The 22,079-nt window shown below is 38.8% G+C and overlaps 5 protein-coding genes and 1 non-coding gene across 6 annotated transcripts; 1 reads left to right on the plus strand and 5 right to left on the minus strand.

Annotated features, from left to right (window-relative positions):
- Nucleotides 1–263: 263 nt before the first annotated feature.
- LOC147294910 (GDSL esterase/lipase At3g26430-like) lies at nt 264–2,459 on the minus strand. The gene is made up of 5 exons (XM_086231588.1): nt 1,935–2,459; nt 1,287–1,496; nt 1,024–1,193; nt 654–924; nt 264–539 (listed from the first exon to the last, which is right to left on the minus strand). The coding sequence occupies exons 1-5, from the start codon at nt 2,170–2,172 to the stop codon at nt 271–273; spliced, it is 1,158 nt and encodes a 385-aa protein (XP_086087714.1). The 5' UTR covers nt 2,173–2,459; the 3' UTR covers nt 264–270.
- Nucleotides 2,460–2,658: 199 nt separating this feature from the next.
- TRNAR-ACG (transfer RNA arginine (anticodon ACG)) lies at nt 2,659–2,731 on the plus strand. Its single transcript has one exon. It is a non-coding gene; the product is annotated as a tRNA-Arg (tRNA).
- A 234-nt stretch (nt 2,732–2,965) lies between these two features.
- Nucleotides 2,966–5,336, minus strand: LOC147294912 (GDSL esterase/lipase At5g14450-like). Its single transcript, XM_086232485.1, has 6 exons — nt 5,202–5,336; nt 4,611–4,958; nt 4,315–4,524; nt 4,034–4,206; nt 3,480–3,750; nt 2,966–3,342 (listed from the first exon to the last, which is right to left on the minus strand). The coding sequence occupies exons 2-6, from the start codon at nt 4,918–4,920 to the stop codon at nt 3,086–3,088; spliced, it is 1,221 nt and encodes a 406-aa protein (XP_086088611.1). The 5' UTR covers nt 4,921–4,958; nt 5,202–5,336; the 3' UTR covers nt 2,966–3,085.
- Nucleotides 5,337–5,998: 662 nt separating this feature from the next.
- Nucleotides 5,999–10,455, minus strand: EIF4B1 (eukaryotic translation initiation factor 4B1). The gene is made up of 3 exons (XM_086234085.1): nt 8,995–10,455; nt 6,876–7,328; nt 5,999–6,349 (listed from the first exon to the last, which is right to left on the minus strand). The coding sequence occupies exons 1-3, from the start codon at nt 10,158–10,160 to the stop codon at nt 6,325–6,327; spliced, it is 1,644 nt and encodes a 547-aa protein (XP_086090211.1). The 5' UTR covers nt 10,161–10,455; the 3' UTR covers nt 5,999–6,324.
- A 2,658-nt stretch (nt 10,456–13,113) lies between these two features.
- On the minus strand, nt 13,114–14,851 carry SUFE2 (sulfur E2). Its single transcript, XM_086233773.1, has one exon. The coding sequence runs from the start codon at nt 14,598–14,600 to the stop codon at nt 13,827–13,829; it is 774 nt and encodes a 257-aa protein (XP_086089899.1). The 5' UTR covers nt 14,601–14,851; the 3' UTR covers nt 13,114–13,826.
- Nucleotides 14,852–16,615: 1,764 nt separating this feature from the next.
- LOC147294915 (Melibiase family protein) lies at nt 16,616–21,624 on the minus strand. Its single transcript, XM_086233455.1, has 14 exons — nt 21,420–21,624; nt 20,767–20,923; nt 20,418–20,675; nt 19,960–20,134; nt 19,734–19,795; nt 19,443–19,606; nt 19,219–19,316; nt 18,787–18,845; nt 18,568–18,702; nt 18,217–18,482; nt 17,958–18,117; nt 17,554–17,629; nt 17,406–17,456; nt 16,616–17,067 (listed from the first exon to the last, which is right to left on the minus strand). The coding sequence occupies exons 1-14, from the start codon at nt 21,464–21,466 to the stop codon at nt 16,847–16,849; spliced, it is 1,929 nt and encodes a 642-aa protein (XP_086089581.1). The 5' UTR covers nt 21,467–21,624; the 3' UTR covers nt 16,616–16,846.
- Nucleotides 21,625–22,079: the final 455 nt, after the last annotated feature.

Here is a 22,079-nt window from a genome sequence, read left to right on the forward strand (position 1 = left end):
GAAGATAAAGAAAAGAGACAGAGACTAGGAGCTAGGGACATTGGTCATTGTGTCACCACTGCCCACTAGGGTCTTTGTTTATCTGTCTCCTGCTAAAGGATTGCATAGACCTCCTTCTTAGGATGGTCTTTGCAAAAGATATATAATTAGTACTAATCCATGGGGACCAAGACAGATCCTGAAATCAAGCAAAAAGAAGAAACAAAAAGCTTATGCTGCCCTCAAGTATTTTATTTGATTGAATAGTGAAAGAGTCACATGTGATTCAAATCAATGAGCTTGCTGCCCATGGCAAGCCATTTTCAATGGAATTGGTGGGTCGGAAAGTGAACCATCTACAATCTGATCAAAGATCCCTTTGTTAGCTGCTTGAGTGAAATGCACTCCATCCCAATTTACCCAAACAGATGGGTCTTGGCATGACTTTGCCACCAATATCTCTTTGCCATGAACCTTAACCTTTCCTCCACATCCAAGATGCATGTTGAAATTGTACTTCCCACCGTGACCGCAACATGCTCTTAATGGTTGCTCAAATCCTGCAATATGCCAACAAATTCAATCACTAATCCACCCCCCGAAAAAAAAAAAAAAAAGAGAAGGTTATGTTCAAATTAATTTGGCATATATAGAGCAGGGGAGGGACAACTTGCCATGCTTTTCTGGTTGGCTAATGAGGGAGTACTTGGCTGTGTAAACATCAACATAAGTGATTGCAGCCAAGGGTAGCTCTTTCTGTAATTGGACCACAACTTCTTTTAGTCCGCGGTTGAAAAATCGAGCAACTTCATTGAAGGGTGAGGCACATCCAGCCCTGTCCACTTCTGCAGCCAAGATGGAAAAGCGGTCCAATATATATGGCAGACAGCCTACAGGACCAGTATTGTGTATCCAAAAGTATCTACCTCCTTCCCCATATATATACTGTGTATAGAAAGGAACTAATGAATGACTGAAAAACCAAATTTAGTGAACAAATTGTTGTGAGGGTCTCAGTTTTTTTTATTTTTTTTTATTGCTAACCTTGACAATGTTTTTGAACTGGTTTAGCACATCAGGAACATATGCTTTGACTTGGGTGGTGGACATGTTCAAGAAGTAACCAGCTGTTAAATCGTTTTGACCAATATCAAAGGTGTACAAGGCACGAGAGAAGTCCTCTGGTTTAGGCAATAGGTGTTCAAAAGCTCCACCTACATTGCAATTAATCTTCTGCTTTAGCCTTTAGTAGTATAAAAGTACAAGCATGCAAGTTTAGTTAATATGAGTAGCATTATTATTATGACCTCGACTACGAACAAGTTGGGATCGACGACGAAAATCGTAGAACTGGTTGAATTGAACGTCCAAGGAGATGGGACTAAACCCACTCTGACGAAGAGTAGTGTTCTGGGGTCTGATGGTTGAGCCTGCTGTGGCAAAGTTGGCTCCATTGCTGAAGTTGGTGCCCACAGAATCAAGATATGCGCTAAGAAATGGTAATCCAAAGCTGTTTGCTGAAAAAACAGAGCATTCTGATTAATCAACCAAGTAATAGTTATTATCATATTGGATAGTCAATCTGATTTGGTTCACGTAAAAACAGCTAGCCTAATACTTGCCATGTACTCATATGACAGAGGTATTTTGTCGTTTTGGTAGCTTCCAAACTGATTCAATTCTATAATTCAAATTTACACGTGACATTACAGCAGATTGGACTGGACCCAACAATCATCAACCTAAGAGCGTCGGTGGATTCCCCTTCAAAACTTAGGAACAATTTTCACTTAATCTTTAAAATGAATAACAACTACACTCATCATTGTATATTAATGGGGGATTCTAGTTTCAAAGTTTGGCTAATAGCTACCAAAATTTTTGTGACAAACCCAACTTGAAGATATATGGTAAAGTAAGAAGCATGGGAATTGTAGTATAGGAAGTAAGAGTACCTATGAAATCAATAACAAGACGGCCATCGCAGTAACGGCCAGCTGGGCCGTGGAAATAGGACTCTCCATGGGGCGGACGGGCCTGGCCGAAGACTGCAGACAACCCACCAGTGTCGGAGTTTGAGTCACCGAAGTTAAATATGGCCGGGAATTTACATGGAGTTGAGGCCAAGCTCACTTGGAGTGACACAAAAATAGTGACAACTAGAACTAGTATTATTGAGCAATGTGATTCCATATGTGTACAGTGTAGTGTGTAGAGCAGAGAGGGAGAGAGAGGTGGGTAGAGATGCAAACTGAAATAGTAGATGGTGGATTGGTGGATTGGTGGATTGGTGCTATATATATAGTTGGACACTAAAAGTGAAATTGAAGAATAAGGTATATGACTGGCTACACATGCACAGCCTAAGTTATGGAGATTGGTAAGAAATAAATTATGGGTAGTGATTCCTAATCTAATTTCTTTCTGAACTCGTAAGCAACAAAGCTAACAATTAATGCTACTTTATTAGGAATCAATACAAATTTCTCTCCACTGCTTTTCAACTTGGTAATGGGCTGACTGCACAACTTTTGTAACTAAATTTGTCCCCCTTTGAGTTTCCCTTTAGGCCATTTTATGGGTTTGGCGTTTTTCATGAGGGATCTTTTGGTTTAAACTTTCACCTTTGGCTATGAAACATTGGTGTAAAAAGAAATATCCGATGAAGACCAACGTGTTGACTCCATGGCCCAATGGATAAGGTGCTGGTCTACGGAACCAGAGATTCTGGGTTCGATCCCCAGTGGAGTCGTTGTATGATGCAATTTTTACTTTTTGTCCCCGTTCTCTAGTAGCCCGGTATGCTCTCTGTCTAATATTAATGGCCGACTTCTCTTTTCTTTGTCATTTTAACTAAAGTCCACAACCTATTGATTTTGTTCCCCTCTTTTTTATTTTTTTCGATCTTTTTCTTTTGGGTGTGTGTTTTGGCATGCCAAGAGTACAGGATTGAAGATGCAATATAACTCAAATGCTGCAAGCCCAACTTGGCTGTAGAAACTGGACATTAATCATGCCATAGTAGCACCACTCAGTCTCCAAAGGTTTATATGCAAAATAAAAGCCGATACCAAAATATTATAACACCGATACACTTGAGGTGGAATCAAAAGTGTGAAGGCTTGTAACATGCTTCAGTGATTGAAACTGGAGGGTCTGAGAATGAGCCGTCCATTATTCGTTTGGCTACCCATTGGTTTGCAGCATCAGAGTAGTGCACCCCATCCCAGCTAATGTACTGTGAAGGATTGCTACAAGAGCCCCCATATACTTCAGTGCCATCAACAACGGTTTTCATCCCACAATGGATGGGGTAATCAGCACTATAGCTTCCGCAGCATTGAGCGAGAGGATTAGTAAAACCTGCAAATTTCAGACACCAAGGAAAAGAGGGTTTTGGAGTACAAGCCAAACAATGAAGTGTAGAAACTCCCAACACTTGTGTTGTCAGCCGATTCTGAATTTCTAGCATGTAAAGGAATGAAGAGGAAGAAACTTACCATACTTCTCTGCTTCACTGATAAGTGTGTATTTTGCTGTATAGAGATCAACATAAGTAAGAACAGCCTCTGAAAGTTGAGCCCTTAGTTTTAACACCCTCTCCTTGAGCAGTCTGTTAAATTCTTGAGCCACCTCATTGTAAGGCTTCATACAACCATTTTGGTCCAGGTCCTCCGGTTCTGGTAGTTTATATGCAAGCTTGGAAGGCAAGCAGCCAAGGGGACCTGTGTTATGAATCCAAAAAACTCTTGCGCCTTGTTGGTATAGTTGCTGCAAAACTACAATATCATTATTTTGTTTGAGAATATAATCTTTAAAGGACATTTCAACGTTCAAACAGATATATTACGCACATTGTTGACAGAGCAGCCATCATTTCTTAACACAACACCTTAGGCATTTCATGTGACAACTATGCTGATGTAGAGAAATTGTTGCTATCTTCATGGTTACCAGTTTTATAATGAAATAAATTACAGGCTGAAAAATGTGGAAAGATTGGAATATGATCCAGGAGAAAGGATAGCAGCTTAGTGCTTATGAAATTTATTACCTCTATTGTCAAAGCTAACTTTGAAGTGATATTGGAAATGGACGCCAGAGTTTGGTCCACTGTGTTCCACCTTAACCCAGCATGAAGATCGTTTTGTCCTATGTCTAATGTGTACAAGGCCTTGGTGAAGTCCTTTGGTCTTGGAAAACTATCCTTGACGTATGAGCTTTTATCTGAAAACCAATCCACAATTGAGTGCATGCCACATGAATGAATTAAAGATTGAAGAGAATTCCTCTAACTCTGTATGGCAGTAAACTACTTCAGCAAATATATCCAACCTTTACTGAAAATCTCATTTGTTCGTTCTTTGAGCTGTGCAAATTGCAAAAGCTGGACATTAAGAGAGATGGGACTGTATCTTCCTTCAAACATTCTGCCATCTATTGGCTGAATTGTAGATCCTCCGGTTGCAAAATTTGCTCCATAGCGAAACTTTGCTCCAAAGGAATCCAGATAAGCACTTAAAAATGGCAAACCCAACTTTGTAGCTGCAAGATTGGCAAATGAATTTTATCAAAGAGACAGAGACATAAGAGAAAAACAATCCTATTACAAGAGTTTACATACAAATTACCTATAAAATCGATGATGACACGCCCATTGGAGATTCTGCCAGAAGGTTTACCAAAGAAGGTATTGCCATAGGGAGAAGGAACACGAAAAAATGCAGCTGATAAACCACCTGTGTCAGAATTTGAGTCGCCAAAGTTATAGATTGCTGGAAATTGGCAACCACTTGGTTTCTTCTGTGGTCCCAGAAGGCCCAAGAAAATTGAAAGAGCACCAACTAAAACAACTCCTATTGCCACTGCTTCCACACTCTTCTTCAGTCCCCAGGGCCCTTTCCACCACCTACTGATAGGAATGAACCTAGCACGGTCCATATGAACACCTCCAAAGCTCCAACAGGGTTCTCTCAGTCCTTTCAACAAATAAGAGATATATAATGGTGATGAGAACCACAGTATAAATAAGATCACTCACTTAAATCAATTGGGAGTTCCATAAAAGAATGATCATCTGGGCCTCTGGGATAGACTACTAGATGCAGGTATGACTCATACATTCATCAAAACAAAATGATCAGAGTCCATGATTGCGCACAAAAATAGTAACATTCTTCTTATAATTCACAAGGGAAAAAAGATGAGGCTGAAGCCTTTACCTTGATTAAATAGGTGATGATGCTAGATGGTTCTGCAGTTGTGCTTCTCTTTGTAGTTCATTAGTTGAAAATGGGTAGAGGAGGAGGAGGGGGAAGAGCCTTGGCTAACTTTTAGGTCAACTGGTAGAATGCTAGCACTGTAAAAAGGGAAAGTAAAAAATAAAAAATGCATTGTGATATCATCAAGATGATCAATATACTTGGGTTTCATTCATTGTTCAGGTACAGCTCACCCCATTGGAACAACGTTGAAAACCCGTGTCGGATATGGAGCCGCAAGTTGAATATTCAATATTGCTAGGAAAGTACAAAACTGGATCCTCCTCTGATAGGCTAGAGGGTCAGATTTCAAATCCTACTAGTCTGAAAAACCGACCAAGTAAGGAACTGTTTTTTTCTCACCTAAAGAGACGAGTTAACGTCATTGAAAATCTTTGGTGGATGTTAATTTCATTGAAAACTTTTGAGGACGGTTTTTTCTTCTGTGTTTAAGCTTTGGAAGAAGTTGAAGCACCATTTTAAACCACCACTAGACTAGAATATGATGTTCCATTGGCTTTGGGGTTCTAGTGTTGATGGTACTAATTGGTAACCAGAGTCCATGGAATGTGGAGCGACTGAGTCCCCTAGAAATTAGAATGTAGAGTTGGACAATTGCTGTAACCAATAATATATCTTGTATTGTGATGTCATATTTATTTCAAAAGAAAACATTGAATTAAGAGAGACAGAGAGAGAATTCACACAACGAAAGATTAAAGGGGTTGAGTTCCAACAGCATCCTTGCAAAAACCTCATGCACAACAGAACCATATCATCCGTATAACAGCCAGACAATTGTCACAAAAATAGACAAGTGAGTCCCATAGTGTCCAGTAAAATTGGATCCTAAGAGCAATACAGGCTTCAAGCTCCTTGATATAAAACAGGAAAAAAAACAATTGTACATAGTTTCAAGATGTAACAATAGATCAACGCAAGAGTTCCCAGTGCCAGTAATCAATAATGCTTGCTCCATTTCCCAGAGCAAAATGAAGAAAACAAAAAGAGTGAGGCAAAATATTATTTGGTTCTGGTTGTCAAAAGTAGAAGGTAATTCAATGAATCCACAGATGACACTTGTTCACCATCTTTCCCTTGACCTTGCCCTGCCAAATAATAACAACATCCAAACATCATTTGCATTTTGAATTTTTGAGGCATTCATAATCAAACTTTTAACTCCTATAGAACATCTAATGCGGACGACACAAACCAAAAAAACACAAACTAGTATAGAATATTTTGGTAAAAACATTTTGCAAATGGTATTTTGAGATGTTCTTTTTTAGTAAACAACTGGTTCAAATTTTTCTTTCCAAGTTCTCCAAAATTATTGAACTTCTTGCAAAAATTTTTGGCCTATTTAAAAACTCTTTTGTCCTAAACGGATTAGTTTGAACAAATCACAATTAACCGCAACCAACCTATTGCACAACTAAATTTTTTATAAGTACAGCCACCATAAGACCTAATACATTTAACAGTTCCCGGATAATAAAATCTCCCTCTTACGCATAAGAAATAAAGTTTATTATCGAAAATCAAGTTCCTTTCTTAAACAGGTTAACTTCCTCTCTAATATTATAAAAAGAAAAGAGCAGAAGCATGTCAAAGGATGCAACATATCCTCACCTGTCCATGTCTCGGTTCCCCAGAAATCCTCCTCTTTCCCTGCCACCTTGAAATCCCCTTCTGTCATCAAAAGGCCTCGCCCACCCATCCCCTTTGCCTTGCGATGGAGGTCTATCCATGAATTCCATACTTCTAGAATCTTCAAATGACCCAGAATGAGAAGGTGTCCTCTCAAGAAAGCTACCAGCCCTGCCCGCTCCAGATCCGGGCCTGCCTGCTCCAGACCCAGGCCTGTCAATGGCTTTCTGACCAAAGCGAACTTTGTCATCCAAATCGCGGATCAGTGTCTCCAATTCCCTTTCCTTCTGAAGCACTATATCACGTAGACTTGGCTGGTCACCACCTGACTCTTGCACAGTTTCATTGTTCACTTTATTTAAAGATTCTTTCTCAAGTTCCTCCTTTAGATGAGCAATTTCTTCCTTTAATATCTTTTCCACCTCTGTTTCAGGTCTGCAATATTTTTGCCTTAAGAGATCAAGAACACAAGCTTCCATAGGACAACCACAGGTCACATATAAGCATGCAATCCACCAAACAGAAACCAAGACAAGAAAATTGAAAATAAATAGTTTGCCAACTGCTTAGGAGACGAACTTCTGGGTTTAACTGGCAAGGTTCTATGTGCCAAGAATAATTTCTAATGCAACATTACTTGCTACTGGAAAAGGTAATCCAGGCAATATTTGATCAATGGTAATCTAATTCAAACTATCACAGACTTGTGGTCAAAACAATTACATGCGTGGAAATTTCTTCACCCAACAAGTTAAAAGAGACAGGCAAGAAAGATGAACAAATCAATTGTGATTGAACTTATCAAAAAGAAAAAACAACATAACTGGATAAAGGAATTCTCAAACTGATTAAAAAACTTGCCACTTGAACTTTGCCACATAGAACTATTGAAAATTATGTTTCAAATAGAAAGTGAGTGCCACGAATACAATACAAGTCTTTCCAAAAACACACTTGATTTCCACACCAACATGCCAAAAAATGACCTTGGCAAAGTGAAAGGAATCTTTCACAACAAATACATGAGTCAATTATGTGTTCATCATTATCAAATGATATGAAACTCAGTGACCAAAGAAAAAGACACCAGGATGTATCAGCATAACATCCAGAACTCCCAATCATCAAATTAGAATGACATAAGAAGTCCAAAGACATGCTATTCTGCATTTTCTTTGTATGGTTGTCTGTAATGAATTTCTACTTCACCACACAGGGGCTAGAGAGAAAGATAAACCATAAACAATCTACGTAAAATGTTGATGAAACCCCACAAAAACAAGACAATGGGACAAAAATGTGGCCTGCTGTGTGTGCCACATCAGGTACTAACCCATACATAATCTAATTATTTCAATATTACACTAATCTAATTATTTCCATTTGTACCTTTTCAAATCTAAACATAAACTATACATAACCCAGAAGTGACCAAACAGTACTAACCAATCTAGCTTCTTTGCATGCAGTTGTAGTTGTAGTTGTTGGGAATCATTCCAACAGTATTCTCCCAATTATTAACTAGTAAGACAGCTTATGGAAAGTGAGAGGTGACTAGGATAAAGAGAGAAAAAAGCCATACAAAGTAGCAGATAAAAAGTCGAACTTAAGACGATAGTACCAAAGTAGTACTTGAAGAAAAAAAAAAAAAAAGTATGGCTTATAATATCGAACCAACACAATGAATATATCATTGTCCACGGAAATTGAGCTTGGCATGCAAAAATCAGAATTTCCAAAAAGGATCTCATGGGAATGTTTGGAACAGTTCCCATGACAGTTATTTTTTGTGTTTTGGCAAAGCACAAAACTTTCACTGAATAGTTTCCCCATTCAACTTCAAGAAATCGTAAATTAAACAGATAATCTGCACTGCATTACAGATGACTAATGTAGTAAGACAGATAATACTAATATACTAAGCATTAATACTTGTGAAACTCTTAATAGGAAAAAACGACCAAGCCACCATACAACAACATCAATTATGCGGATTAAGGAAAATAATTCACTACCAGAAACAAATGCAAACAATAACTTAGCTGAAGATAATACATTCAAAATTGAAAAATAAGCAGATAGAACAGAATGCAAAACTGACCTGTCAACACCTTGATGCTCCAATTCGAGATCAATCTTCCGCCAATCCTTACCTCTCTCCTCCAGCAAAACTTCTCTTGGTTTGGCATCCCCAAAGGGGTTTACTTTGGCCCTCGGCTTCACTACATTCTCAATTCCATGCAGCCCGGGACCCTCAGACCGGCTTGATTGTGCACTTGAAGGCCTGCTCGAATGCGCACTCGTCGGCCTACTCGTCTTCTTGGCCTCAATTTCCGAGTCCAGCTTCTTCCAATCCAACCCCTTCTCAGCCAGAATCTCCTCCCTAGGCCGCGCCGCCCCAAACGGGCTCGGCTTGTTGGTCTTCACTGCCTGCGGTGAGCCGATCACTCCCTGCGGTGGCGGCTCATTCACGCCTGCGTCGCCGCCGCCTTTCCGGGGATCCAAAACCAATCTGGGACGCTCTCTCTCAACCTCGCGTCCTCCGCCTCTCGCCCAGCGATCGGGCTCGGGTCCCGAATCCCGAAACCCAGACCCAAATGTGGATGATCTACCACCAGTAGGAAGAGGCTTTTTTCCAACAGCCCAGTTATCGACCTCGTCGGCCCGAGAAAAAGCTCCGCCAGTACCCCCACCATCAATACCGCCACCACCAATACCACCGCCACCGAGAGAGCCGTACCGGTTTTGCCGACCCGAATCCATCGAAGGAAGAGACTTTTTAGTCGACGCCCAATTGTCCACCTCGTCCGCCCTCGACGGCTGATCGAAATCCGAAACCCTAGAAGGGGGACCCCTTCGGTCGTCGTCGAATCCACCGTAGGATCTTCGGCCACCACCACCCCACGAGCCATCGGTATCGTCACGGTCCCTGCCGCGACCCGGATTCGCACCGGAGCGCCCGTAAGAGGAGAACCCGCCCCCGAGGCGACCGTACTGCATTTCCTCCTCGGAGCGTTCTTTGGGGCCGGTGGGGAGGCGGAGCATCTCTTCGGGCGTGAGCCCGACCCGACCCGAGCCGGTGGGCCCGGCGGAGTAGGCTTTGAATTCGGAGAGGCTCATCTTCTTCTTCTTGGGCTTGGCGCTGATGGCTTCCTTGAGGCTTGGGAAGCTCTGGGACTCGGCTTGTTGGGCGGCCGCGAGCTCCTCGGCTTCGGCGCGCTCAGCCTCTGCGGCCCAGGCGCCGATACCACCCCAGGGTTTGGACATGTTCGACGGTTTGGGAGATCTGAGAAACGCAGCAGCGAAACGGAAATAGGACCAGCAAAATTTGAAAAAAAATAAAATTAGGGAAACGAAATGAAAAGTGTTTTATAAAAAAAGGAAAAAAAAAAAAAGAACTTGTGAGTTGTGAGCTGGGGCTCCGTTAATGGAGCCGGAGCTCCGAGAACATGCGAAGAAGAGGGAAGGTTACAGTTGGCGTGTGAGAAAGAGAGAGTGTGCGCGTGTGTATTCAAAAATCGAACGTTTTTGTGATTGTAGCGAAATGAAATGAGGCAGAGAACCAAGTGAAACATGCAACTCACCAGCTATCACCCATGTGCATTTTTTAAAGATTGGGAGAGATGTTACTGCTCTGATTGGAAGAGTGGGTCACACGCTCTAATTGTGGACCGTTGATCGTGTGGGCCCACCCTTAATTAGGCAAGTGGGATATTGGGATGTGTGACCCTTACATAGTTTCTGGTGTGGCCCACCCTTGAGCAAACCGCTGCTTTTTGACTTCATGGTAGTTGACGGTTGTGATGCTCTTTAATAAATCTATCTTTTTTATTTGTACGCTGGAGGGCAAATTCTGATTGGCCAGTAAAATATATTTCTTTGACAAAAAAAAAAAGTAAAAAAAAATATATTTCTATTTCAATGTGAGTTTTTAAAAACTTTTTAAAAGTTTCTTACTTTGTGCTCGTTGCTTTTCAAGTGCAAGTCTTCTTTGTTTGTTTTTTTGGCCAGGAAGTGCAAGTCTTCTTCTTTATGTAAAAAGGGCTTGAATTTATTTTTGAAAGGAATAAAAGAAAAAAAAAATCCTATTAAGAGTAATTAATATAAAACATAGAGAATAACTTATCTATCCCCTATGTGATATCATATGACATCTCTCCTCTCTTATTAGCTCACTATTTTCTCTCACTCTCTCTCTCTAATCTATTATCTTTATCTCTCTCTTCAAAAGATGTCACATCACTACAACATGAAAATAGGTAAGATTTTTCTTAAAATGTAAGGCAGTATTAACTGTTGAATTGTTGATGGAGGTCTCAGTATGGAGCTATGACAGTGCAGCAGTATATTATTTTAGTAATTAATAAATAATTTTATCATTTGATCCAAGATGTCACATGCAATGATGCAAATATCTGATTTTAGAAGCCACATAATATTAGTTGTTTTTAGTTTTTTACCCAAATATAAGTATAGTCTATACAACATATATAGCTTTTCCCTTATTCAGGTTTGAACCTAAAATCTAAAGGGTCTGGCTCCTCTGCCAGACTAAGATGGAAGAGAATCAAATAATACATAGAGATTTTGAGTGAAAAGAAAGTGGGCTACATAGATTGGTTAACTACAACTATTAAATCCATAAGAGGGCTTGAAAGCCCTGAATCCATCAAACATGAAGAAGTCACCCTACTTTGACATGGTATGATTACAACATGACTATGTCCAGACTGGCTGAGATTTAAAAGAGATTAATTGATGGACTACTACTGGACTGTAACTCAGATGATAGCTTTCAACCCTTGGGCCTTAGTCTCAGGTCCATTCTCAACCATCAACAGCCTGTCCAGTGTCAGCCTCCCATGCAGCCTTGCTGTTTGTTTGGTTTAGTGGCTATCCTATTCCTAGCTGCTGTTTGGTTTGAGAGAGTTCCAGCTACGATTTTATGAGCACAAAAGGGTCTAAAACCTTCTTTTACTCGCACACATGGTGCAATATACCTGACTTCTGTGACTGGGATAGAATTACAGTGACATGGGGTTTGAATGAGACTCTCAAGGCTTCATGCCCAGATGAATCATATAAGAATGTGAAGGTGAGCTTCTGTCAGTCAGATAGACCCTGCATGGAACAAGGATAGGACTTTCCATTTCACCATTGTTAATAAAAACTATGATGCTTCTACAAGTAGCCATAGCTTCCATTGGGGGATTGAGAAATATGTGCCCACAGCAACTTACTTTGTCAGAGTCTATGCTTATAACTCTGATTGGTGGACGTTATGTGTTCTAGAAATTGCCTCTGTTTCTTTCTCTGCTAGCTTTCTCTGTCCTGTCTTTGTTGGGATTTTTCTTGGTGGATAAAAGTAGAAAGAAATGGAAGGGCAGGTTATGGTAATTGATTTTACATTCTCATGTTAGATCAAATTCCACTACAATATGCAGAAAGCTGCTAAAAGGAATAAAAAAGCTATACAAGTAACAACAATAAACAATCGCAGGTTACTTTCATCTTCTACTAGTACCAAAAATCAACAGAAACAAGGCACATGGGCAGATGGGGAGATGGAGAATTCAGCACCATCACATGTATGTTAGTAATCCACATCTTCCTACTTCACTATTTGCTTGACAGATGACAACTTCACAAGTTAGAATCAAGGACTCAAGCAGGACAGATGAAAAACAGCACCTACAACCATTGAAACTTGAAGCTTAGCTCCACTTTTGCTGGTTGAAGAACTGATTCCCCATTTCGAGATGAATGAAAGAAAGGAAATAGAAAAAAGGAAGAAATTAAAGAAAAACAAAGAGATCCGTATGGGTGTTGAAGAAGATCCCCTGACCAAAAACAAGAACCAACCAAAAGAATTCAGCCAGGAAGTGGCTCACAAGTAGAAATGACTAGCATCCAATATTGAAATGCCTGCAATTTATCTTCCAAGTGGAACAATGAATTGAATCGTCCAAGTTCAGTGGCTGAAAGTATATGATTTCATTAGGTAAGTGATTACAGACTTTCTAGGAATGAAGAGCTAGAGAATGCAGATTATTTTCAATACAATTTGTTGATTTCAAAAGACAAATAGACAATGAATAGTATTGAGATTATCAACTGTACAGTCAAGTTCATTAACCATTATTTGTTTTTTATTTCACCAAAGCATGAATCTACACAGAGAGACTCAGTTCCCAGAACAAACTGATAAATGATAACAAGATTAATATCTAAATCCTTTTGAACTATTTGCTTGATAAATCTAATACATTTTAGACAGAAGTCACAGAACCAACAATTGACATTCCTCTTCTTTGGTGAATAGTTACAAATTTCAAAAGTAATACACAACATTTTCAGTGAACAAGTAAGAAAAGTATTACATCAAACTTCTGGAGAATAGTTATGTTCTATGTCATACATCTGGTATAGGTTCAATTAATAAAGGTTGCAAAGCTTACCAAACCCCCAATACAGCCCCCTCCAGCTTTGGATCATGATTATTGCACAAACAGTTCTGCACAAATCATATATAAAAACACATCTGCGCTGCTTTTTCTCTAACAATACGTATGTACGGTTGATGTTACATACTTACATCCAAGTATCCAACTATCACATGAAGTATTTTTCTTTTTTTCCTACAAAATCGATTTTGTTAACATCCCCCTATTTTTAAAAACCCACTTCCCCACCATGGCCCCCATCTGGGTCCCACATCAGCAAGCAGCACTCACTACCCCTGTTACCAAGTATACAGCTTTCCCACAACTCTGGAGAATTTTAGCTCAAAAAGCTTGATGAGTTGATTGCCAAGATGAACCAAGTGGGCAAATAGTTATATTTCTATTGAAAAAACAAGGCCCACATTGATTTGTTCAATTCCCATTTGCTTCAAGTTTTGCAAATAAAACTGAAAACAGAGGAAGTAATGGGCTAACCGCTAAAATCATTGGTAGTAGAAGACACAAGCAGAGAAGGCAAAGGATGAGGATCCAAATTAGGCCGCTGTCCCTCTCGTTCCGAAACCAAAGCTTGAGTCTTTCTCTGCATAGCAATCAACACGTTGTGCCACGTGTTCACCCTCGAATTCGCCTTTCCGTATACACCCACATTCACATCCTCCAAATCCTTGGTCTTGAGCTCCAAGACCTCCTTTGGGTCCGCGCCGTCCAGCATCCAAATCAAGCACGAACAGAACCCTTTCGAAATCTCCGAGTCGCTATCGGCTCGGAACCTCATTCGCCCGAACTCGTCGATCTCGGCCTCGACCCAGACCTGAGTCGCGCACCCCGGGACTCGGCTCTCCGGCTCCCGAGCCGACTCGTTGTGCGGCGAGAGATTGGCCGCGTAGTGTAACAGCCGCTTGACGCGGTCTATCGGCTCCTCCAGAGACCTGAATTCCAAAACGAGTCGTCTGAGCTTGTCGGCCACCAGCTCCGAGGCCTTCGACGGAGCCGCCTCCGTCGCCGTCAGGCAAGACGCCAAGGCGCTAGGTTTCCGAATGCTCGATTCGTTCGGACTACTAAAACCGCGGTTCTGAATGCATGTAATGGAATTTGATAAGAAATGTCTCTCATTTTGATTCTTGAGTTTCAATTGAGCGTGTCGAGGTTTAGGAGCTCGGCGTTTCGATGATGATTGAGTGAAGGCGCGACGAGAGGAAGAGGAAGAATAATGAGGGAGTGTTGTTATTGGGGCAGAGTTCATGTTTGGACGGAGAGAAAGTGATGGAAAGTGGAAAAGAAAGGTCAAGAAATGTCAGAGAGAGAAGCGAGGAGTTCTTTATGGTAATGAGGTATAGGTAGTAAATCGGAGATCCTTAAAGTGCGCACCGTCTCAAGCTTGTCTTCTGCCTGCGAATTTATATGAAAGCAGCAGAAGAAGAGAGAGAGAAGGTGAAGGGTCCAAGTCTCCAAGAGCTTGCCACGAGGAGGCGCCAAAGATTTATAGATTGAAGTCGTGTACCATTTCAATTTCATTTGTTAATTGTTATACACCCTAAAGTTTATTAATTAATTTCCACCAACTAAATTTTTGTTGTTAATTGTTATAGACGACTTATAGTACTCGTGGTATTATTTATTGACTAAAATTAACAAAATAATTTGCTTCCTTAATGATACTTGTCCTTTTTTATTCTACCTATTCTACCTTTTTTGTTCTATATTTTTATTTTTTTATTACATAATATAGTTACATCAACAAAATTGTTCATTTATCTAAGAATAGTGTTAGAGAGATCATATCATTTAGAAGTGAGACTCACCGATACAAATAGAGTTTACCTCTATTAAAGATATGGTACATTAGATGATATAAAGAAATGGTCTCCATAGTATTTTTCTTGATCTAATTATTATCAATTAAATAAATTTAAAAGTTCTTAAAAAGTAAAATAAAGAAATACAAAGAATGGTTAAAACAGAAGAAGAAAAAAAGGCCATTCTTATTTCTTAAGCACAAAAAGAAAAGAAAAGTAAGACATTTGTTAAATATATCGTAAACCTTTGGTCCATTTTTTATGTTATTATTTTTTTAGTGGATGTATCTTTTTTTATATTTTAACGAAGTCAAATTTTAATGTAATTAGTATATTTATTGAACAAATAAAACAATTAATAGATTAATATAATTAGTAAGAAATATCACAACGTTTGAATTGAGGAAGCAATATATAGGCCAAGAATGTCAGGCATTCAGATTTCAGACAGGGACTAGACCTTGGGTTTTCGGCAATAGAGAAAGAAAACAGATAATGTGAGAGATCAAAACTCAAAAGCATTGATTACGAACCAGGATAACATTGCATTTCACGGAAGTATGGAACATCGTATTTTCTTACGCACTTAAATTTTCTTGTTCAACAAGTCAACAAGAAGAGTGGGCACGGCATGGTTTCTTTCCTTTGTCTCAACTGTTTCCAGAAAAATATTCACCAAATACCAACAATACAAACAAAATATCTTCTACTTCGTCCAACGTTATCAAATAAGTAATTCTTTAATTTTGGATATATTAATTGAGATTTTTCTTTTTAGAACAATTTCATACATATTAGCTCTACAAGTGATAGGGACTAGCCGGCCCTATCACTAGTGAAAGTTGGAAAAGTCACATATTTACAAAATGAAAATGGTTGGTAGTGGACTGTATTATATCATATAAACCATATCGCAAATAATATTTCTATAATGAGCAATGATGTTTGACAAGTTATATTTTTAGTGAATCATTATGATGGGAAGCCAAATCACTTCAGGCAAGTTATGGATCACCCAATAATTCATCCATCCTTTCCCTCTCAAAGAGAGTCGTGGTGGAATTAATATTTTCCCAAAAAGAGATGGGAAGGGGTCTCTGTTTCTTTAAAATTACGCTTTTAAGTTCCTTTATTGATCCACTAATTCTTGCAAAGTTGCAAATCATGATTATGAGACTATAATCTTACCCCCTTTTAGCTTAGTAAATGATGAGTATGTGCCACCTAGATACCTAGCTAGTTGAGCCTAAATAACAACACTAAACCATTTTTATATATATGGTAAAGTGTTAGTGCACGACTCTCTTTATCCAGACTTCATCATGCACAAATTTCACTTGCTCCTTGCTGTAATTACTCATCTATGTGCAGTCACCATCCATCTTGATCATTAAGCAAAGACAAAATGAAAGCATTAAACATCAAAAGCACTGTTTGAAGAATTTGAATGAACGCAAAGGTATGACAAAGAACAACCATCTCATTGTTATTCTCATTAATAGTAAATGAAGTAGGCCATGCATGGTACGGAAGTATCATTTGCTCAGCTTCTGTATTGATTGAGCCTTGAAGCCTTCATATCAACCATCACATATGTTAACAGCATGAGCTACTCCATTTTATCTTTTTACTTGGAGTAAAAAGAAAGAACAAGATGGAATAAGCAAAACTAGAGCAGCACAAAATGCTTGCACTACTTACAACGCAGGACAAATAGTGCAGCCCCGTGCGTTTCTATTGCATATGATATCGACTGGTCTATAATCCCTAAGTCTTGTCCACTCCATACTTCTGTGCATTTGCAGGAAGCTCCACTCAAATTTTTGCCAGGAAGTACCTTGGCCAAGTCTGATTTTTGTGCGGTTATAGTAGTCTTCACTGAGTTCAGATTGAAAAAAGCAAGATATATTTCTCCTGAAATGACATAAAGAGAAATATATAGTTGGAATTAGAATTGAGAAATATGCACTTACATTAAAAATCACTTGAAATATGTAGATATGGTAGTGGACTCCTAACGGCTAAGAATCTGTTCAAAATCAAGTTTGAAAGTAACTTCTCTTTTCCAGGTTCATTATCATTTAAACAAGAAAATCAATGTCACATTTGTACACACACTGAAAAGATTGAGCGTATTATGTAAATGTGCAGAGTTCCACTTTAGTTTCTCTTCATTAAGTTTTCTCAGAGTTCCATTCTTAGTTTGCTCTTTATTTTTGGGTGGGTGGGGGTTTGGTAAATTGGAATCAAACCTTGTCTTCCAGTTGCAATCCAAGAGCGAACTCCTTCAGAATTGAGTTTAGCTGAACAGATGATCATCTTGTAAGTAACAACCATGATATAAACAAAAATTTCAAGATCAATCAATTTACAAACGGCACTCAGTTTCTAGTTTATCACCTTCAAAAGAATTTACTGATGCACATAGGCCAGAATAACTATTCACCAAGGTTCCATTAGGGTTCAACTCCCACATCTGTCAAGATCAAATATGTCAGTTTCCATTTTAACTATAAGTTTAAAAATGAATTTTTCGGAAAAGATATTAAAAATAGGTGTATAAAAGAAGTGCATTTCTAAGGAGAATATTTTGAGAATAAGAGGCAAGTGGCAAATTGGACGTCATTTAGCTGCATAGATGGCTTGGAACTGTATGCCCAAGGCTTTGAACAAATAAGACAGATTATATATCCGCTAAATGCTTGCAAAAAGTTTGAATGACTCAACTTTAGATTGAACTCTCAACGGCGTATGAAAGATATCACTTCTGTATAGATAGATATATGAATCAGGACTGAAGATACCTGGTTTGCATCCCATCTACAAGGTGAAAAGAAACCTCTCTTATGCTCCTTCGATGTAAGCTTTCGTTTTGGAGAAGCGTGCAAGCAGAAGTCCATTCTGTCACTTGCTAATAAATTGACCTTCCCCTGATATTGCTGTTTGTACATTATGTCTTCATCTCTATATCAGAATTGAAATAAGAATCATCACATTTGTAACAGTGCAAGTTACCATGTAAAAATTGGACAAAAGGTTCAGGGAAAGGAAAAGCACTATTACGATGCCAAAAGAGATTCTCTCTTGTTTAGACAAAAAGGTGCCTGATGTTTGTTCCTTGAGTTTTTTTTCCAGCAGATGTGTTCAAGATCTTGGTCAAGAGCTTGAGTGGTCCAACCAATTGCCTTCACATCTGCACAGCTAGTGAGACCAAGAACATGAGTATCTGAAGTTCTTAGATCTGTCAAATGTCTTCTTGATTGCCAGGTCTGGACCAGATCATCATTCGTGAGGTCCCTTGTACTAGAAGTACTTGAAATGTATGGAAACTGTGAATGCAACAAAATAGATTTTATGATCCTATCATGACCAAGTTTTTTCTTAGGATTTTAAGGATTAGATATTTTTACATACCTCCTTATTATTTGAGCTAAAAGAATTTATCTCCAGCAAGGTGGGATCTGTGATGAAACTGTATGTGACAGCATCAATCTTTCTCACATCTCCTCCAAACATGAGAGGAGACTTGGCCATAGACCACAAAGTCATCTGGGAAAGTAAATACACTAGGTCAAAAAGATATCTCAGCTAATTGAAAAGGACTTAAAAGCTCATTTTCCATTTTATAAGTACCTGAGTCATTTGCTCCTCAATATTTAGGTTACTACTTCTGTGTGGACCTTCATTTGAACCTAACATTTTCAGAACATCAAAGGGAAATTATGGTTCTCATCCATCAAATGTAAAACTCAAATTTAAACAGTTCAAACTTAAGGTCTATGTCGGAATTTCTTAAGTGTCAAGGACATTAAAGAACCCTGTCATTCCTTATGATGATTTATTGAAGAACTATCTATTGCTCAGCAAAATTGGCGTGGGCAACCTTATACCTAAATATTGAACTGCCACAGTTTTGGCACCCCAATGCGTTGTGATGGCAACCCATCAGAGTGAAAGCAAGCACATTAGTCATACATCAATTGAGCTCATTCGTCTATCTAAGAATATTGAATTTAAAATATTCACTACCATATAATGTGAAATACAAATGCTAAGTCCTATGACCTGGATCAGTAAGCCATCCAAGGGGTAGCATATCCAAGTCAGGCCATGACTTCCCCATCAAGCCATTTGCTCCTATCATATTAGCAGCAGCAAAATCCCTGATATGGAATTGAGTAGATTGTATTGTGTTATATGATGACCGGTCAGTAAACACATGGAAAAGAAAGAATAGTTGAATTTAGTGTGAATGAAATCCTGAACTGAAAAAAGAAAAAGTTATTCACCTGGTAACATCAAAATGGGATACAACATCTCCCCATGAATCCCAATCATCACCAGTTATGCGGTACATGTTGACTAGCCCACTTATATCTTTGGCCATATCAGGTGTTGCTCTGGTTCCGGGAGATAGAGAATACAATATAGGATGGTCAAGTTGCTTTAGAACCTGGAAAATAATGTATTATTTTATAAGCACCCTCTTTCCACTGGAATAATGAAGTTACCAATGTGTGTTCGTGTGTGAGAGAGAGAGAGAGGGAGAGTGAAGGAGGGGGGACTGCACAGAAGCATACCTCCGACACAAAGCTTATTTCGCTTATATCTATGTCTTCACCAAACACGCAGTCATTTTTCACTGTAGGGGGGTAGGGAGAAGCAATTAATAACAAAGGATAAAGTATGGGCTGGGGATTCCAATATCAGGTCAGGTATCTTGTTGTTATGTAAGGTCATAATTGATAACTGATGCAATATAACATTAGACTAAGCACAAATTTCTACTAATGACAGTCAAATTACCAAAATCAACACCCCACTCAGCATACTGTTGATAGAGTGACCTCAAGAAGGCCTTTCCAGCACCCAACTTGGTATTCACGCTCATGAATCCATTGTGCATCCATGCACAAGTCCTTTCCTTAATCCCTATATCTTTTGCAGTCCACTTTCTTCCAGACTCTTCATAAGCAGCCCCCTGATAAGGAGCAAGAATACAAACTCAATCACTGAGATCAATGCTAATACCTAGTCTTTAAATTCCACCATTACACAGTTATAATTTGGAAAATAAAAAATTCTCATATTGTGTGTGCTTTCTGCTTTTTCATTAGAGATAAACTACATTGAATTATGCATCATCCAAAAGTTATGTAAAATATAATGATAACAATAATGAAAATGAGAGTCATGGTGGATCATGGGGTGAATGCTTCATTGCAATGAGTTGATTGTTAAGTTGCAATGCAAAGGAGCAAAACCTTGGTGGTGTCCAAGATAGGGGTACTCGCATTTACTGCCTGTGTACTTATTCCTCTCATAACATGAATCCCGAATTTCAAACCCATGCTATGTACTTTTGCTGCCACTTCAGTGAATCCTTTGCCACCTTTGGAGGAAGGCCACCTATCTGGGTCAGGTATTGGCCTTCCCCACTCATCGATTACATCAAATCCAAGAGAATCAACGTAAGCACCTGGAACCTTTCTCCTATACCACAGGTAATCCACAACAGCATACTACATTGAAGGAAAAAGAAATCATATTAAAACACTCTCATACTTATAAAATAATGCAAAAAATTGAATTCTTGTCATCTTCCATCAGCACCTCATATCCATGAGGAAGTAGCTTCTTAGATATGATTTCGGCACTTTGCAAGAACTCTTCCTCCGAAATAGTCCAGCAAAAGGAGTCATAGGAGTTCCAACCTCTGGGTGGGGTACTAGCATGTTCTTGTGAAACCATAAAATCATGAGAAGACACCCTGAAATCAATAATCATTTGTACACATAATTGCATCATGAAACCATAAAACCTTGAGATGATCAAATTATATGTATCAAGAAACACATAAACGCAGTGGCACAAAATAAAATACAAATAAATAAAACCTGAAAGGTAAAAGTAGTGATACCAATTTTTTCAAATACAGGGCATTCCCAGTTACATGAAATTTGCAAATATTGGGTATTATGCCACTTCATTTGAGCTAGGAGAGCAATCATTTGAGCTCAGTATCCCAAAAGACACGGTCTTTTTAGATAGCAAAATGCCACAGATACAATATATAAATACATAAATGGCCGGACGACATGCAATTATTGTGAAGTGGAATCTCATGGGGACACTGAATCAAATATTGGGTTATTGAGTCCGTGATCATGCTTATAATCAACGGTCAATACAAAGCAAAAATAAGTCGTAGGGGATGAAGAGATAATGATGATGAAAATCGACATGGTAAAGGTAGAAGCGGTTACCTCTGGCTGAGAAGACCGAGGAGGAAGAAACAGAGAAAGATATTCATTGCCGAAGGCTGAAGCTAGCTGAGCAGAGCGGAGCTCCTTCTGACTTTCTGAGAGTGCTGGGGATTCAATCAGAGCAGACCAGCGTGAAAGAATCAAACAACGGGCAATGGAGTTAACGGTGACACTGACATATTACTGCCCAAGTGGTTATGAGCTCTGTCTTTGCCCCCATTTATTTATAACCACTTTTTGGTCTCATCTCGGAATGCACAAACCAAATCTCATTAATTATCGAAATCTTGTTTAGATTATTACAAATCAAGAATTTCCTTTCTTAAATGCTGTTTTTATAGTCCTCTTTTAATATGAACATGCATTAAATATTTTAACATTTTTTTATGAATTTTTTTTTTCTATATTAAGTTTTTGTCCTAACATGAACATTTGATGTTATCTGAGTTATCTCTAACATATGGCTCTCATTCACTTGACAGCCAAAATAGGTGGCTCTTACTTCTTTCCATATTTATTGTTTGCATACCTATTTAAATCTTATAATTTATAATTTAATTTCTCTTGAATTTTTCTTTTTGTATTTTCCACTAGTAGTAATTTTTTTTTTTTCCCAAATCATATCATCACAGGCTCACAGCATTCACTCCTAATGTTTTC

The sequence above is a fragment of the Dryas octopetala genome, chromosome 2, assembly GCF_963921425.1.
Source record: "Dryas octopetala chromosome 2, drDryOcto1.1, whole genome shotgun sequence".
NCBI classification, from domain to species: Eukaryota; Viridiplantae; Streptophyta; class Magnoliopsida; order Rosales; family Rosaceae; genus Dryas; species Dryas octopetala.